The sequence below is a fragment of the Gasterosteus aculeatus genome, chromosome Y, assembly GCF_964276395.1.
Source record: "Gasterosteus aculeatus chromosome Y, fGasAcu3.hap1.1, whole genome shotgun sequence".
Lineage (NCBI taxonomy): Eukaryota > Metazoa > Chordata > Actinopteri > Perciformes > Gasterosteidae > Gasterosteus > Gasterosteus aculeatus.
The window spans coordinates 1,889,992-1,909,676 of NC_135709.1; the positions used below are offsets into that span (position 1 = coordinate 1,889,992).

General features: G+C 45.5%; 1 protein-coding gene across 1 annotated transcript in view; it reads right to left on the minus strand.

The window, feature by feature from the left end:
• The window catches only part of LOC120809151 (E3 ubiquitin-protein ligase znrf1), a 35,112-nt gene extending 16,471 nt beyond the window's left edge, over window positions 1–18,641 (minus strand). Inside the window, exon 1 of the mRNA XM_078097162.1 lies at window positions 17,639–18,641. Coding sequence (XP_077953288.1) covers window positions 17,639–18,035 — 397 coding nt within the window. The 5' untranslated portion in view covers window positions 18,036–18,641. The remainder of the gene's footprint in view (window positions 1–17,638) is intronic.
• Window positions 18,642–19,685: the final 1,044 nt, after the last annotated feature.

Below are 19,685 nucleotides of genomic sequence, written 5' to 3' on the forward strand. Positions count from 1 at the left end.
ACAGCCCCATAAGTCACTTATTGTTGATTCAGAAGCATCAACAAAAACAGTATTGTTGCGAGTGGTTTGGATCGTTTAATTTGAAATGATGGATGTTTCCTTTGCTCTAAATTTCTGGTTAGATGCTCAAGATTCGGGAGAAGAACTGCACACACACCTGAGAGCACACAGGCAACGCACATACGCATGCACACACACACACACACACACACACACACACACACACACACACGCCTTCCGTGACTATGCAATAACAGCAGGGAGAGGCTGAATAGACAGAGCTGTCACACACTGAGCTGAATGCTATAAAACAATCCCATGGAGATTTATTCACGTCAATCACTGCACAGACACACACACACACACACACACACTTGCCAGGCGAGGTCACTCAGCTCAATCTCTGACGGATGCATCAACCCCTGGCAGCTTGGGCCCGGCCTGAGACCAGCAGCTCCCCAACATGCACCCATGAAGAGCTACGGAAAGAACGCGCAGCTTTACGTGTAAGATGTTTGCTCAGACCGGCACTTTTTGTGCGTGCGTGCGTTGTAGACGATGAAGAACCCTTGTATTTGTTTTAATCTGCAGGACACACAGGGGTCTGGAATATTACGATTATATCATTTTGTGAATCAGATTGTGGTCCACCACTATCCAATGAGTTGGCTTCCCTCACATAATGGAAGCCAACTCAGGGGTCACTTTCGCTGTTATTAGCTGTTTCTGTAGTTAACATCGCATTTCATTGTATTGTTCTATAAATTGTTCATGTCTGTAACTAGTCACATGTACAAAAGCTGCATAAATATGCCAATTTTTAATAAAACGTTGCATGCACAAAACGTTTTTGCGCTTTCTTATGAGGATTTTTATTGAAATCGGTTAGAAATTGAGTAGAAACGCCTTCGCCGGGTAAATTCAGAAGACAATAATCGCTGCAGTGCTGACAAAACACTTCTGTCTGCTGCATAAAATGGCTGTTAATCACAAATGCCACAGGTGCCTCTCCCCTTCTTTGCCCTTGTGTGTGTGTGTGTGTGTGTTTATGAACGACGGAGGATGAGGTAGGACAAAGAATCATCATCACACGGGAGACCAAATAGTCTCTTTAAAATTCACGACCAAAGCCGGTAGTGATGCCAAAAAGTGTGTGTGTGTGCTGATTCACCATTAAATATGTTAGGACGTGCGTTTACGAGGATAAAGTTATTCACGACACAGACTAATAAGAACCTCACAGCAATTCTAACTTCTCTCTGCGGTCAAATCCTCTCATATACACACACACACACACACACACACACACACACACACACACAGGTCTGGCAGGAAAAGTTAGAATGAAAAAAGCGCTGATACAATCAATGAAAATATTCGTAGAACATTTGGCGAGGGTTTTATTGAAGGGTGAATTATAGGGCTGCAACTAACGATTATTTTGACAATCGATTAATCCGTCGATTATTTTTGCGATTAATCGGATAAAAAAAAGAAACAGCATTAAGAAAAGCAACATAATGAACATTGAACATAATGATAAGATAATAACTTAATAAAATAAAGATTACAAATCAGAAAATTTGATTGAAATTTGGATTTGATTGAACGTCAGAACTTGTTCTCACACACTCAGACACACACACACACACACAGACACACACACCCATGTTCACTTGCTTATTCATTATATTATTGCCATCATTCTAGTGCAAGTTAAGTACATTTAAACACAGATTAAGATGACAACGTGTGAAATGACTTTAAAATGACATTATGACACACACACGTATAGTTGTCAACAATGACTGATGTGGGACAAAGCACAGATTGTGTACATGACAACAAATAAAAAAATGAATGGTCCAAAAAAGGCGAGAGAATAGAAAATGGGTCTTTAGTCTTGCTAACTGCTTCGCTGCTGTTATTAGCGAGCTGACGCTAGCTCGTTCAGCTGAATGACGAGTAAACAGCTCGATACGTTCCTCACTGGTTTTGCACGTTCTGCCATTGACACACTTTATTAGTTTATTTAGTGTGAAAAGCTCGCACACCTTGGACGACTTCCTGCGCCACGTGACGCACAACCGCTGCCGCTGCTCTTTCCTCCACGTCCGCGCTTCTCTGCGACGCATGGGGTGGCGTAATGATCACCCGGTTCAACCAATCAATAATGAAATTTGTTGTCAACACTTTGAATAATCGATTCTTGTTGACTTGAATAATTGATTTATTGTTGCAGCCCTAGTGAATTATTCAACATAGTTGGTAAGAATACGTGTATGTGTCTATGTACAACAGCAACAGTTGCACAAAGACAAAGCATATCACACTAAATCAACATTCTAAATCAAACATTTAGCAAAAAAAGCTAGCAGTGCTTTTTAAATTTTGACTATGAGCGGACAGTATAAAGAAAAGCCACAGCTGGCTGGAAAACGTTGACAACATGCTTTTACCGGATTTTGCTTGACAAGTTACGTCTTACGTTACAGTACAACCTCAGTCAAGTAAGTAAAGGGCCAGCCAGCACATTTAAGATGCTACTCTACTACTATTAAAACAAGCTCACTGAAGTATGTAACAGATCTTTACGTCTTTTGTCAAGTGGGAAATCCATTGCAAGGCAGCCAGACAACACTTGTGAAATGCCAGATATCCAGAAAGTTTCTTAAACAGGAACCGATATGACAAATATACTACCTGATTATAACCTTACAGGGTCGATCAAATTTGGGTTATGCTTGGTGTCCTAATGTTTTCTGTTAAAATGTAAGCGTGCTAAGCAGATAGCTGTCAGTCTGCATATTGTCGTAATGCTTTCTTATACACGGGGTTCCCGTAGTGTGTGTGGCTGTCTAGGGTTACATCAGGTCTGTGGTACTGTATGAAACTCCAGCTAAGATGTGTCCCTTTACATTTGGCAGTGAGGTTTGATGAATTATAGGTTCGTTTGCTACATTAAAATTGAGCCATATCCTGCTCATTTTGAGAACCACATTCATATTTTTTTACACGATTTAATGTTAAAAAAGCATGTAATTTTTCTCTTAATGTCTAGGGCCGCACAATCAATCCAATTTTAATTGTGATCACGATTCTGGCTGCCCCGATTAAATGAGCATGATCGTCAGCGATATTGACGTTTGAAATGCATGCTCTGATACATATCAAATCAAGCGCTTCCTCAACTAACAGTCAGCCAACCACAAGGTCATGAGCGCATCCTGCAGCCTCAAAGTAACTACTTCCTGCAGTGGACTGCCCCCCTAAGACAATTTAGCTCTTATCCCAACACAAACACCAAATGACTTTACAACCCAGTGCTTTAGCAGGCCTTTGATCATTAAACCCATCAGTCAGATCAACAGGCCTCTTCTCCCACCTTTCTGCCTCTTTATCAACACGCCCCTTCAATAAAACATCAGTGCTTCATCGATACAGCATTTGCAGTCTTTCGTTCTGACCAGCAGGTTTGATCGCTGTCCACCACGGCAAACGCTTAATCGCATTGGCTGTTTGAACAGAGAGGAGAAGAACTCGATAACAATCCAATACGGCCTCATGAGCGACCCACGAATCTCCCAGCAGCCCGAGCAACACTCAATTCACAAATCAATTGTTCATTTCGACAAATACTCTAAAGCGGACGAGTTGAATCAGTTCATTGCTGGTCCTGAATCAGATTCTCAGACCACATAGGCCGCCGAGGTTGGACTGCAATTTAATAAAACTGAAATTATGAATTTAATAACCAGGAGGCACGTGCACCTTTCTGAAATTGATTATTAAATGACATTGTACACACGTTTTACACTGCAAGTATTTAAATTGCCAAGTATTTAGATTTGTCAATCGAACAATTTAGTAGGGCTGCAACTAACGATTATTTTGATAATCGATTAATTGGTCGATTATTTCTTCGATTAATCGATGAATCGGATAAAAAAAACAGCATTAAAAAGCTTTAATTTCCAACCCTTTATTCTAAAACAGAAAAGCAAATTCACATTGCAAAAATACTTCAGAAAGTACAGGTTGCTCCTTTAACATAATTTATAAAAACAATAAGGAAAAATACAAATCAGAAAATGTAACAGGATTTGTATTAAACAAACTTGTTTGAACTTGTTCTCCATAGCCTACTACACTCAAACTCTCACTCACAAACGCACCCCCATGTTTACTTGAAGCTTATTCATTAAATTATTACCATCATTGTAGTGCCTTAGCAAATTAAGTTTCTAGTTGGTGATGTTGAGAGACCATACGGGAGAACTTTTGGCCAACTGTAGGCCTGTCGCAATATGCGGTAAAATGACGTATTGCACACTCTCTGAATTTTGGTGCTATTCTTTTTACATCTAAACGTCACCAACATTTAAGTTGATTGCGCTGCCTCGTACTTTAATTACTATGCTACTATATTGTCATTATGTTATCAGTGGCATAAAATGGTCTGAAAATTGCAATAATATCAAATATCGCAATAAATGTTTGTGCAATAATTGCACAACAAAAATTTGACATAATAACAGCCGTAGTTCAATCCTCTGAAACAGACACATGCATCAGTCTTGGATCATGTTGGGTGAACTGAAGATGCTGCATGTGATCTGCAGTCTGACAGTTCACTCACCTAACTGGGGTTACAAGTAATTCCATTACTTCCTCTGTCTCCACCTCTTTGACTCACCGGGTGGATGCCTGCATGTTTTTGTTTCCATAAGTCAATGTTCAGCTGCCGCACGCCGGTACTTTTTAGTGTACTGCAAATAGAAATCGTGATACGATACAAAGGCACCATGTTTCTACAGGACAGTAATCTAATGACACGACTCACTCTTAAGGTTCTGTCAACCGGAGCAAAATCAAGGTCACATTCAATTCGCATAATTCTTTTAGCTACATGATATGTTTTTATTTCAAGCCACATCTGACAGTTACGGTTGTCCTAAATATTTGAACCATAGAGGGTTTTACAGCTTGTAAGTATCGCTTCCGGTTCCTCAACACACCTAGTATCATTTTCTGGAGGAACATGGAGGTTCTATTCAGATAATTCAGGGGCTAATGATAACCGACCCACGAAGAGCTACTTAAAATAATTTCAAATTCCGACCCTTTTATTTTTTATTTAAACCTCTCAGTGCTTAACTTTTACAACTGGCATTTTACCCCGTAGACGAGGACACTTTTTTGTAAGTCAAACCTCCGTCCATCTCTCCCTTTTTTCATCTCTTTACTCCAATACAATAGAAGTCAAAGGAATTACGTAAATAGAAGACAACAGATATCTGAATCGGCTTGCCTGGTACCCTAAGTAGATCCATACGTCCCTGTAAACAGACCACTAGACAGATCCAGACTCCACTACTTTGGCCAACCTGTATATGCTGTAGGTCCCCCTTGTAATTAGTCAGCCGTGGGAAGAGCGCGACGAATTCTCCCAGTCCTCTCGGGTATAGCGATTGAGCGATTGAGGGTCGCTGGCCGGAAATAACTCCTCGCTCCCACTCGGTCTGCGCCCGCATCATCGCGTGGAGGATTTGGAGGGATGGAAAACAGGCACTTTCCCCCCACGGATTCTTTGTTGACACGGTTACGTAGACGCACACGCACTTTACATGGGGGTCGGCGAACTGCTTATTTTCGCGGAGAAATAAATCCCCCCTCCCACACAAACATGCCGCTGATACATGGCATACGGGGGGGGGGGGGGGCCACACGGGGTCACACAAGGCCGGGCAGTCAGTGCGGCCGGCGTTCGTACAGTCGGCTGCATGTTGCGGCTGGATTTCACGGCCGAACACAGGGATCGGGGGAAACATCTGTGCCGCTGAACTGGATGCGAGATTTTGAGAATATAGGTCAGCACTGCAATTTATTCCTCCGTCTCTCTCCGCCACACACACACTAACACACACGTACACGCATTCACACACTCCCCCCATCTTCCCTCCTTGTTAGCTCAGCGCGGTGCATACACAAAGCAGGCGTATACTCATTCTGCACACATACGAGGGCAGAATGATGTGACGGAGACACTGCGAGCAGAAAATTGTTGTTGCTGTGACAACTACGTAGCCGGCCGACGCTGCTGTTGTTCCAGACGCGCACATGCCCCGCTTGCACGCTGTGACACAACTAAAGACGAAATTGCCCCTCAGCCTTAGTATTTCCTTCCTGGATGACTTTTGCATACAAATGCCTGTATGTGAAGGTCAAAATCGGCAGAACATGAGGTCAGCAAAAACGGAAACTGAGTTGGAAAAAGAGGAAAAGACGGACACTATGGACCTCATTTAAAATGGTCTCTGAAAGCCACGTTGTAAAAGGTATAAGGGGTATCAAAGGTTGCATCAGGCGTGTCAACACCGTAATAGGCACTGCGATTGCTGTGTGCCGGCCAATTACGAGGGGGGTTCCGGCGGTCGCCGGGGCAGACGGTGGGCAAGGCAACTGTTGCCATGGTCACCGCCAAGATGTCGTCACGGCAGAGCAAAAAAGTCTCTCTAAAGATGAACGCAGCAGCGACAGTTTAGTATTGAACCAGAATGTGCTTAGGACAGACTATAATGCATCGAACAGGGAGGAACAGAAGAACACCCATCACGCAACGTCAGATGGTTCCGTTTGGTGCTGCTTGTTTTGCCTCTTCTACATAAGCAATTAGTGATTCCCTACAACCAAACGCCTGCTGCAAAGGATAATTCCCACAGAGAACTGTTGTTATCGTGATGAGTTAATTACAGTAATTGTGATAATTATTCAATCATTGAAATACATTTTGAAACAAATTGCCCACAAAACCAAACCAAACAAAATGCAGTTTTTTTTTGTTTTTGACAAATCATATAATGGGATGTCTTTTGGTTTGGCTGGACGAAATTAGCATTCAGAAGGTGTCAACTTTTATTATTGGTAAATTGATAAATGCGTATTTATTGATAGCTCCAAGCTACACACATTCCATATATTGCATTCGCCCTGAGCAATACAGTAGCTCGTCTTTTGTATTCTTCTGAAGAGTCATGTTCGCTCCGGTATTTAGCCAAAGCATGACTGTGCTGCCTACGTCAGCTACCAGCTAACGTCGGTTAGCGTTAGCTGGTAGCTGACTTAGCATGACTGTGCTGCCTACGTCAGCAACCAGCTAACGTCGGTTAGCGTTAGCTGGTAGCTGACTTAGCATGACTGTGCTGCCTACGTCAGCTACCAGCTAACGTCGGTTAGCGTTAGCTGGTAGCTGACTTAGCATGACTGTGCTGACTTCACATCCTGCAGATTTCAACACAAAATTGTTGGTCACAATATTGCAAACAGGGACATTTGTTATCTGCGTTGAATAGCACGTAGCTGTGCTGTTTGCAGTATTGTGGAAAGATGATTTACGTAACTTTTTAGATATTTTAAAGTAACGTTTTCACTCACATCCCTACAAGCCAGCCTTTACTCCCCTTTTACGTCAAATAGCTGTGTTGTTATATCAAATTTTTGTTCATATACATTTATTGCAATATGCGATACTATTTTCAGACCATTTTATACCACTGATAACATACTGACGATATAATAGCATAGTAATACAAGTACGCTCTTTCAAAGAACAGAGAACATCAGAGGGAAGTGACTAAAATATCGACTAACTTCGTGACGTTCATTATTATGTAAAATGACAACACAATCGTACTAATTTTCATATACTGTGCGATAAGTCAATATATTGCGTATCGCGACGGGCGATAGTTGTTAGCGCTCTGTATTCTGCGTATTATGTAGGAATTAGTGAGCTTCGGAAGTTCCCCTGATCTCAGGCTGAGCAAATTATCTGCAGGTTTCACGTACATCTTTAGCATGCACACATGAGTGGTATTTGTCTGACAATTAGTTAGAATATTTGTTAAATGTTGCTAAAACAATCCAAGGTGCTCACCTTGGATTCCAGGTAATTGCCATTTTGTCTTCTTCTACTTTTCTTGATGACTTGGTGAATTAATAGCTAATATAATCAAAGACAAATTGTGACTGAAAATAATTAGTTAGTTGGAGAATTGCTGGTGTAACAGCTCACCTTTACTCAACGACTGATCGGTGTTCCGACCGAGTCACGTTCACCGTTTTGTTTACTGATTTCCGTCAAGCCCACTGTGCTCTCAAGAGATGGTCTTTGAGGGGTTAATGGAGCATCCAGGGACCATCTCAAGAGCAGAAAAACACCAGGTGACGCTGGATCGTGCAGCACCAAAGCACAGGCCATACTGTCTCTAAGCTGTGGCTCCTGTCCTTCCTTCTTCTCGGTATAATTAAGCATTTCTCTGCCTCACCTCCATCTATAATGTCACAATACTTTTCAGCGAGACACAAAAAAACAATAGACATCCCCGCCTCCATCTTCTCCTCCATTTCCATCTGTCTAATTTTCTCTTCATCTTTTCCTGTTCCCATGGAAACTGCTGGTCTTTCTGGTAAGGTAAGGAGAGTTAGTCAGAAGCGGTTGCGTTAGATGCAAGTTGTGATGTAATCAAGGCAACGGTTTCCAGGGCTGCCGTGTATGGTCACGTCAGTGGTAGGCTGCCGACACTCACAATTTCCTCCTGTCTGACTGGCACAGAGAGACTCTGCGAGGTGGAGGGTGTCTGTGTTCGAGGGGGAAAGGATACGACAAATACTGCTGTCTCATCCTCTTATTGTCTACGGTGACTGCCTGTGTATGTACCGCTTTATACGAGGAGCTCTGAACGCAGCTCCTTCTGCTATGTGAGCGAAATGGGGTGACAAAAGGAACGTGGTACAGTTAAAGGTGGAGCAAGGATATGACAGATCCATGTAACACAACGGCACTAAAAGACAAATATCCCAAATAATGAAAACACTGAGCAAAACTCTCTATAGACTCTTAAAGGATCATTTTGGTTTCTTGGTTTAACATCAAGACGAAGAAGACATTTAGTCATGGTAGCAGTTCTTTGAAGCTTTCAGGCTGTAGCTTCTTTCTTAAAACCCCCCAAACTTTGTATAGAAGTCTATGATCAAAATGAGTCTACTTCTCTCATGATATATTCCCTCAGTATGCCGTTTTCAAATCTTATTTAATACAGCATGATATTCATTTAGAATCAAATAGACCATAAAGCAGGGAATGCCTTAGGGCGGGGCCACTGTGATTGACAGGTTGCTATAAAAGCAGTGTCTGTATTTTCGTTTAATTTAAAACTTAAAGCCACGGTGTGTTTTCAGTGCTTGGAGTTAATTGTAACATTTTGGTCGCCAAGAACTGTCCTGTTTGGCGTTATGTCGTCTCACTTGGGTTAGGTTGCCAAAAACCAACATGTCGACGGCCGAATCAGGAATGCAGGGCTTCAGAACATCAGCCCACAAACAAGCGAGTACAAGCACGACCTGACTTGAGGTAATGACATCATTGAGTCAGGTGGGCAGGATGTCTTACCCCAAAACATTTTAAGAGTCACTTACTGCAAACTGGGGGATATTTTAGGCATCAAATTATGTTGGAAGTAAACCCAACCCCGCCTTGTTAAACAGGCTTTTGGTTCTAATCACTAAAATTCTAATCAACTAGGACTGCAGCACTGTACATAGACGACACAACGGTGATCGGCCTCATCAGCAACAACGATGAGTCGGCCTGCAGGAACGAGGTCCACCACTTGGCTGTGTGGCGCCAACAACAACCTGGCACTGAACACCAAGAAGACCAAGGAGATCATTGTGGACTTCAGGAAAACCAGAGGTGGCGCACACACCCCCCATATCTGCATCAACGGGACGGGGGTGGAGCGCATTGCTAGTTCCTGGGTGTCCACGTCTCCGAGGACCTCTCTTGGACCCTCAACACCTCAACCCTGGTCAAGAAGGCTCAGCAGCGCCTCTTCTTCCTGAGGAGACCGAAGAAGGCTCATCTCCGCCCCCTTTACACCACCCCCACTGACACGCGACCTTCCAGCAACTGAACATTCTGCACTTCAGTTATGCCATATTTGCACTACCTTGTGTCATTCATATTTACAACCCTGCTGCCTATATATGTATTGCTGCGTGTATATTTCACGCTACATTTATTTATGTACACTCTTCACTAAAGCTGCATTTTGTTGTCTCGGTACCTGTCCTCTGTGCGATGACAATAAAGTTGGGTCTGATCTAATCTAATTGTCCTTTAAGTCTATATTTAGAATTAGGCACAATAGAAAGGCAGTAAAGCCCTCAATGATGCAGTCCGGCTTTGATCCATTAAAACTGCTAAATTTTAGATGAGGTTTGGAACCAAACAAAGCAAGACAACAGATCAACTTCAGGGGGTGCTTTACTACTTTGAATTCAGCCTGGTCAGCCGACGTCATGTTTACTGTCCCTTTACAGGTGTGCAGGTCAGTGACATTCAAGGAATTGGTTGCTGTAGCAGTGTGACTATTAACACTGAATAATTAGTACTAACGTCTCGGCCTGCCTGAGCACTCGGTCATTTCAATCCAAACCAGTAAGGGATATCAGCATGTTTACCATCTATTATTATTGTTGAGAAGACGGCAGTCACATAAATATAGAATGCACATCTCATGCTAACGTCTACATGAGATGAAGCCTCATTGACATTTTGATTCTAATTATGATTCTGAACATATATCCCAATATCGGGAACATATATTAACTTAAAAAACTAAAGCATGACCCAGCTAGTGCTGGTCCGACCAAAAGACCCGTCGTCCCGACTCCATCCCCTAAAAAGCGCCACGTGTTTGAGGACCACAGCACATGCATGTCATGGGAGTGCTTTGCACACAGCACGGCTGTCGGGACATCACTGAGGTCAAACTGGCAAACGTCAAGCAGGTACCATCACTATTAGTAGTTCTAGGAGACGATACAGGGACAAAATGGAGTCTAACTACCAAAGTGAAAGGTGTTTTTGTGGCCGCGTGGACGTGTTCACCACATCCACACGTTTAATCGTGTAGCTAATCGACACTATTGAAATGGATTCAGGCTGGTTTGTTCTGTCTCTGTCTGATGCACAGAAACTCTACGGAGGCCGGGGGGCTCGGGGAGGACAACATGAGCTTGTCTGTGTGAAAAGCTTTGACCTGCAGTTGTGAAATGACAACAGCTGCAGCACAAATCCATAGGAGAGTGAATTGGACGCAAGTTCTTCGTCTGCTCCTGCATGTGATCCGTGTCCTCTGCTTCTTCTTCTCGGCGCTTCTCTGCACACCTCCGACTGTTACTCCTCTGACGTTCTTTCTTTCTTATTTAAATCTCAGTATTCTCCCCCTTTTGTCCTCTCCTTTGTTCCCTCGCGCATTTTACGTTAATTCCCCCTTCGACTTTGTGTCCCTCCTCCCTTACTCCCCTCTGTTCTTTCCTCCTCCTCCTCACTTCTGCACCAGAGTAGACGGGCGGGGTGATTCATCTCCCTGTCTGCCCCCGGACTGTTGTGATCCTTCTTCTACTGCACAGTCAAAGCCGACTCCCCCCCCCAACCCACCACCTTTCCTTTTTCTGCAGACGTGCGTCCGTCCTCTGCAGCTATTGACACTTAACACAGACAAGCCCGGCGAGTGGAAACAATAACTCCGGCCCCGTTCGTCCACTCCGTAATTATTCTCCTGCAGGCATTTGGTTGCGAGCTGTAAACGCGGCCGGTGTTTGCTGTTGGTTTGATCTGGGGCGAGTTCTCCGTGCAGCCGCATCGCTCCCCCGGGCAGCGGTGTGATTTAGAGCGGCTGCCTCTCGATGGATGTCGCCGTGTGCGGTCCGGCCGTCCCCTTCTGGAGGTAATTCATCATTATGAGACGGCCAATCCGGGTTTTAATCATATTCTCTGCTGCAATATTGCAGTGTTTGCTGACATATATCTTTTTTAACTAATTAAGAAATGCATCTACGTATTTGCTGCAGGGATCAAGGCCCCACTCGGACGTTTGATGTCCTGTGACCACGGTGTCCGTCCTCTATAAGACGATGTCATGGTAGAGCCAAACTCAGCAAATGAGAACAGACCTGATTGTGATTAAATACAATACCAGTTGCACGAATTTTCTCATTCAAGTCAAGGAGAACCTTTGACTGGTACTGTGGGTCCGTAGGGGTTAATGGTGCAAATCCCATTATTTAATTCATTTTCATCCAAACCACATTCAATTTAATAAAACCTTAAATACAGTTTCAAGGTATATCGCCTCAGGAACTCCTCCTTATCTTTGACCATAAAAATCTAATTAATACTAATAAAATAAAGAAGGAAAGCACTCTTTTCCCCACACAGAGGAGGTTGTTTTGTCTGTCGTAGTGTCTGCAAAGCTCCTCGTCAGGCTGCTTACAGCCCCAACAAGCGCCACTAATCAGAGGATGAGGGCAGAAAACCCAGGACACGAGATAAGAAAACACCAGCTGCTGCATCCTCAACGGTGGAAGCGCCTCAAATCTGGATTCTCCCCGGTCGCCGTCAGCCGAAGTCTATGAGAAAATGACTACTTCACACTCGAGTTAATGCTTCAGTAAAGAGCTTCAGGCCGTGGTGAAAAGGTTTGGTTCAACCGGGCAATGCGGGGATCCACAGTCACTGCCCTTGAAGTTTGACTGTGTTTGAGCACCAAGCCTCCCGATGTCAACTCATAATCACCTCCCGTGGTCCCGCCGGAGTCCCGCTCTCGTTCCTGCTGTCCACCGTCAGGAGCAGCTCGGTCTGGAGAAACGTTGGATTGGAGACGACTGCGAGCGAGACATTTTTAAAACCAACTTGTCGATCCAGCGCGTGGAAACATTTTGGCTTTTGCAAACACGGAGGTGTTCTAAATAAGTCGGTCGCTGTTTGTAGAATATGTATAAGCCAAATAAAAAACCACGGAAACACGACGAATCTTTCCGGCCGTCTACTAAGGCGCCGTGGGATTGAACAACGGCGACAGTCAGGACCTCCAGCAGCGTCACCGCTGCAGCAGCAGCAGGTAACTCAGCTCTGCAGACGCCTCAGGCCTCGCCAGCACCAAACTCATCACAGTAACAAGTTTATCTGTACCTGATCTGTATCTCTAAGACATGCGACCCGACAGTGTGGTTGAAAATCCAGGGTTCTGTGAATTGATCCAAACATTGTGTAATTATTGTGTAATGTTTACATTGAAAATGGCACTTGATTCAAATAAAAGGTGAATACATTTGCCATTAATTGTTGTTTGCTTGTTTATAATATCCATAATTAATTTAAACCTTACAAGAAACAACAGGGATGTCAGAAACTTTGCCTGCACTGTCCAGTAAAGTTACTGAATTGATTTCAAGTCACTGAATCAAATCGAATCGTTCTAAATTAACCCAGATCGTCCATGAATCAAATCGGCAACCGTGAATCGCGATTCGAATCGTTGTTAAAATGAATCGTTACACCTCTAATGTTCAGTCATTAATTTAGTAAATGATGGTCCCTTCTAGAGTAAAAATGTAGAATAAGCCAGGCTACGCTTTAGGGCGGACCTACATTCTGATTGACAGGTCGTAAAAACAAAGAAATCAAACCAAAATGACAAACTCGAGGCTTCAACCGTGGTCCACAAGCCAACAGGTGAGGTCCAGGTGCCTCCAGCCATTCCTTTTAATAAAGCGGCTTAATGGACGCGGCTTCCAGAAGCTTAATACTGCTTTTGGGGTGAGGCAACAATTAAGATAAACCTTTTTCCGTGTGTCAACATGTTTTATTAAATCAGGAATCCTCTTATTTGGATCACCAGAGCCAGAGAGGGGACTCTGTCAACAGTGGAAGCAGGGTGTTGATAAGTGAGGGGGACATATCAGCCCCCGTGACATCACTACCTCGGTCCGCTTACTGCGCTGGCACTCAATGTGGTTTTTGGAGGTAAACAACGAGCAACGGAATCCTCCAATATGGATCTAGTTCCTCGGGCTACTTATGCAGCAACCACACTGGAACATCTCGTCTGCCGAGGCGTCTCTCTCAAAAGGTGACCCTGGTCCTCAGTCCATGGAGGGGATGGAGAGTAGGGCTGCAACTAACGATTCTTTTGCTAATCGATTAATCGGTCGATTAATTCTTCGATTAATCGATTAATCGGATTTTTTTTTAAACGGCATTAAAAAGCTTTAATTTCCAACCCTTCATTCTAAAACAGAACCTCAAATTTGTCAGAACTAGTTCTCTATACTACACTCACAAACACATGTTCACATGAAGCATATTCATTAAATTATTACCATCATTGTAGTGCAAGTTAAGGAAATGCATACAGCTAAAAAACAACCAAGTGCTATGAGATTAATTTAAAATGGCATTTGTAAATAAATGCGTTAGAGGCTTCTTAGTTGATTTAATGGATCACCATGTGTCTCCCTTTACAGGCATCAACTACCGTATAACTCACAATATATGCACAAGCGCACTTGACTACCGTATATGACAGCATTAAAAAGTACAACACACACAAATATATTTGTCAGCAATAACCGATATGGGACAAAGCACAAAATATCAGACAACACATTGAAAAGTGAATGGTCCAAAAGAGGCGAGTAAATAAAAACGTGTCTTGCTAACTGCTTTACTGCTGTTATTAGCGAGCTAACGCTAGCTTGATCAGCTGGATGACGAGTAAACAGGAGGCTTGTTACGTCCCTCACGTCAAAACGGGACAACGTGGACCGGGACCCCCCACGCTCGCACACCTTAGACGACCAGTCGAACAGACGTCTCTCCCTGCGTCACGTGACTCACAACAACTGCCGGCTGCTCTTTCCTCTACGGCGGCTCGGCGCCTTTGTTTTTATTTTTGCTCCGCGCGCATCTCCGCAACTCATTGAGCGACGTGACAATCGCGCGACACAACGAATCGCTAATGAAATTTGTTGCCAACGCTTTTAATAATCGATTTTAATCGATTTTATCGATTCGTTGTTGCAGCCCTAATGGAGAACATTGCTGTTTCCCAGAATGAGACAAAAGCCAAAACGTACATGCTGGTGCCTTCAGCAAAAGATCAAACAGGAAGCAATAAAAATAAAGGAAGAAAGAAAAAAAATCCTTATTTTCATCAGAAGACTATTGCCATCATCACTCTTTAGCCTACACTGTGCTATGTGCTAATAGCCACTAGCGCTATCCACAGTAAGGACACCGACTTTTAGGAAATGAACGGCGGTAAAGTGAACTTTGAGAAACAGTGAACCAGCGATTCAAAGCTTATTTTCATCATTAATTAACTCCAAATGATTATGGCTGGTGTAAAATAAAATAGCAAAAAATATATATATTATGAATCTAAATCCGTTTCAATATAACTTTTAGTGAAACACTTGAAACTCTGCGTCCAGCGTCATCATTTGATAACGCACTCGCTCGCTGTCAGACAGAGCCTCATATTCTCAGAGTCAAACTGGGTCAAATATTTCTTTCCCAGTGATCCGACATGTTTAATAGATTAGTATTTGATGAACCAGTGTTATTGACTCTAGGTTGATGGGCCCATACAGTACCAGTGAGAAGTGTGGACACACTTTCTCCTTTAATTGAATCCGAAAATGTGTCCAAACCCTTTGTACTGGTTCTGTAGATCGGTGGTTCCCAGTACGGACCAGAACTTCTCCGCGGGCCACTTGCTACCTTCCAATTCCTCTGGTAAAGTCCCGTATCTCTACTGTCCACATTGCACTCAAGACCACATTCACGCCACCTGCCACTGCACGCCAGTTCGCCACGGGTCATTTTAGCTGACACTTTTATCCCAAGTGACTCATTTCTAACCCATGGCGCTGTGTTTACTGGGAGACCCTGCCACAATAAACCTGTGCTCCTCGCGGCCATAACTATCTAAAAATATTCTCATGAATTGGAAATTAAGGAATAAGACACATATTGCATGTTGCTTTGTATTGTCTGTGTATCGTTCCTTAAAATAACACAGTAAAATAGCAAATATTACACAGTTTACACCATTTTGGTGTAAACCATTCAATGGCAGCATCAGAACGGCCCCCATTCCCACCCTAAACTACTATGCATCCATCACGTCCCAGGCGTGCCCCGCGCCATCCGGACGTCCCGCCGGATCGCAACTGAGTTCTACATCCAGGCGCTAACGTTACACGCCACGGCGCGTGCGGGCGCGTGCGGCTTGGACGGGCTGACCACATAAAACGAGTTAAACGCAACGGTTAAGATGTTATGAAATGTGATGATTTAAGATGTGACGTGATATTAATGCACGCCCCTGTTATTGCTTCCTACCAAAGGCGTAATCATGGAATTCATTAAAACACACCAAGTGATATGGGATCGGTTCTGGCCGGTGAGGATTTCAGGTCGGGCCATCGGATCACGATGACCCGACCCGCCACACTGAGAGGGAAAGGATTATTAAGCAAAATATTACATTCCCTTTGTAGCTGCATTGCGTCTGTTAGCTATTAAATCCTGTTTGAGGCCCCTAATTCCTGGAGGAGTAGTGAGTGGTCTGGAGGTCCTGACCCAATAGTCTCTACAATGGACTTGAATGGAGCTGAATGGTGTTTTTCGTGGAGGAACTTTGACCCTTTCAGGTCGTATCTTCGCTTCATAAAAGTTGTTAAATATAAATAAACATGCTTTATTTACTGCTGTTGTGGCCTTTTGGAGTCAACCCACAAACCTCTTCTAACGGCATCAAAGGGTTGACATCATTATATTAGATGATGACATCACGGTCGCTATGGAGATGCAGAGATGTTGACGTCCAACTTGCTATTCTCCCTTCTGTGCGCCAGTCGTGTCTTTGGTAATGACGGCCTGGGGACCCGCCTGAGCCTGCTGTGCGTGTCTGTGTGTGTGTGTGTCTGTGAGAGAGAGACAACTGCCTGTGTGTGTTTGTGATGTGTGCACTTGGAAGGGAAAACCAGCTGTGGCCATGGATGTATTTGAAGGGGGGGGGGGTCCCTGGACACCTTCATACGTGTGCGTTTGTGTGTGAGCGTACGTGGAGGTGAAGGTGTGTAAACACACACACACACACACACCTCAACCATTTTCTCCATCCTCCCCCCCCACCTTGCCGTCTTCCTCCGTCTCTCCTCCCTCCCTCCTCCCTGATCACTGAGCTAATTGACTCAGCCAGATTTGGCAGCAGGCGTCTCGGCGTCATTTGGCACAACGAGGGTCCACCAAACCCAACAGCTCACACAAACAACACACACACACACACACACGTCGCACACATTTCTCTCAATTAATAGACCGACTCGTCAACACCTGTCCCTTGCGGTCCACCCGCCTGAGGTAGGGACATGTTGTTTGTTCCGCTCCACTGTGGGCGTCCCCGTCCCCACGCCGCCGGCAGGTAAACAAAGGTGCGCGGCGGTTTGCCGGTGGGGGGACGGGGGACACTGTTGCACGTTTCTTGCTTAGTATCAGGTCCTCTCTGATAATGGACCTGCCACTCAAATCCTGCCTACACGGCCGTCACTGTTTTGGCTTTTCGAGGACCCGTCTGAGGAAGAACACCTTCACCTTGTGAGGACATTGCGGATACGTGGGTGTAGATGAGGCTCAGATACAGGGGGGGGTAAAAGCATCTGTGTCCCCACAAGGATAAAAAGGTGTGTGTGTGTGTGCGTGCGTGCGTGCGCGTGCCCTTACCGCTGTGCGCGCTGAACCAGCGCGGCGCGATGTGCAGGGGCAAGGTGTCAGCCAGCGACCCCCGGGACCCCAGGTAGAGCACCCCGTCCGCGTGGTGGTGCCCCCCGCCGCCGGCGTCCTGGTAGCCGTTGCCGTGCGGGGCGGCGGCCGTGCCCCCTGACCTCCCTCCGGCGCGATCCGGGTCCGCCGCCCTCGCGGTGTAGAAGCCGAAGGGCACGGCGGGGCCGTGCTCGATGCCCATGCCGGCCACGGAGCTCACCGAGCGGCTGCGCAGGCCCATGGCGCCGCTGGGCCGGTAGTGGCCGAAGTGGGCCGAGGGCGGCACCGCGCTGTCGTCCGCGGAGACGCCGGGAAAAGCACCCCGGGGCCGCCCCGCCGTGCTCTGCTTTCCCCCCATCCGAAGCGGGAGGCCGAGCGGGCGCGAGCAGCAGGAGCGCGCCTGGACGGGCGGTCTCGCCCCCCCCCCCCTCCCTCCCTCCCTTCGCTCCTGTCTGTCTGTCTGTCTGTCTGTCCGCCCGTCTGCGTGTCCGCGCGTCTCAGCGGGCTCGTCAGCTCTGACTCTCCGCAGACGCGACAGCCCGCGTTGCGGCTGAGCGGAACATGAGCCCCCGCCTCCCCTCCCCTCCCCTCTCTCCCCCCTCTTCGCCTCACCCGCGGGGTAAACACCCTCCGCCGAGACCCCACGGGGGGTGGGGGGGGAGGGGTGGGGGGCGAACGTGTGGCGGCGCTGGGTGACACGCAGCTGCGGGCTACACCCCCGTCGCGGTCCCGGGCGACGGCTGGACCACCGTCGTCGTCGTCGTCGTCGTCATCGTTCGTTATCGTCGCCGCCGGCGGGACGCGGCGCGGCGGTCAACACGTTTTTTCCCGCCCGGCCGAGATCAAAGCGGCGCCGCAGTGCTCGCGCCTCATCGGACGTCGGACATCGTGGCAACTGTTGCTGCGGATGAAGATGAAAGGAAGAAAGAAAACGATGCCGCCGCCGCCGCCGCTGCTGCTGTCTGTCCGGTCCGGTCCGGTTTCGGTTTCGGTGCCGCCCCCCCCCCCCCCCTCCTCCCCTCCTCCCCCCTCCCGCGCAGGTATTGGGGTCACAGTGACGCCGCTGCTCTGCGCACCAGGACAATGGAGGCGCTCGGTGCGCAACCCGCGGACCGGAGACACGCAGCGCGCGTCGGTTCCCCGGTGGGAATCGGCGTTAACGTTGCCCTTTAACGCCTGCGGGTGAACCGGCGTTGGCTTTTCGTAGTTTGTACCATGAATTGGGATTTTCAAGCGTAACAGTCTTCATTTAGAAGTTATAGAAGTCTATTTAACACACCAGGTTGGTTTAATGCACGACAATCAAGGTATCAAAAACACATTACTACTTTGCAGTTAAATATATATTCCAACATCTCACGTGCAGCTTTGTAAATATAATATATTTACTATATTTATTTATATATTTAATATATATTTAAATATTTAATATTATAAATATTATTATATTATAAATGTGTGTTTGATACCAATGGGATGTTATGGATTTGACCCAGAACATTTGTCCAGCAGCCGCCACGGAGCACAGATGTATACGACATATGTTTGAATTATTAGGATTACTGTCTCAGATGTGTTGTGGGGGATTACTTACTCTAATCCCGTGCTTGTGTGTGTGTGTGATCATCACACTGTGTGCGACTCTTTGTTTCATCGAAATGGTCTTGACCTAAATTGTAAAGCATTGCAACAGTTGTTGATCCATCCGGCTTCACACTGAATCCTGTAACTCTCTATTCTTAAAGACGACGTATGAAAAACTTTTCACTGCATCCTTTGGTTGTAAAAAGGAACCAATTGCATGTGATTTTATGTCAGATTGATTCGACTTCTGTCTAAACATTGTAAACACACAGTTTCATGTCTTTTTCAACACAGCATGATGTTCATCTCATAGATGATGATCTATTTAAAGTAGTAGAAGGTAAATAAATAATCTTCTTGTCCTGCAGCGGGTGGACTCTCAGGATTACAGCAGCAAAGGTTAAAACGCAGACAGACACAGTGA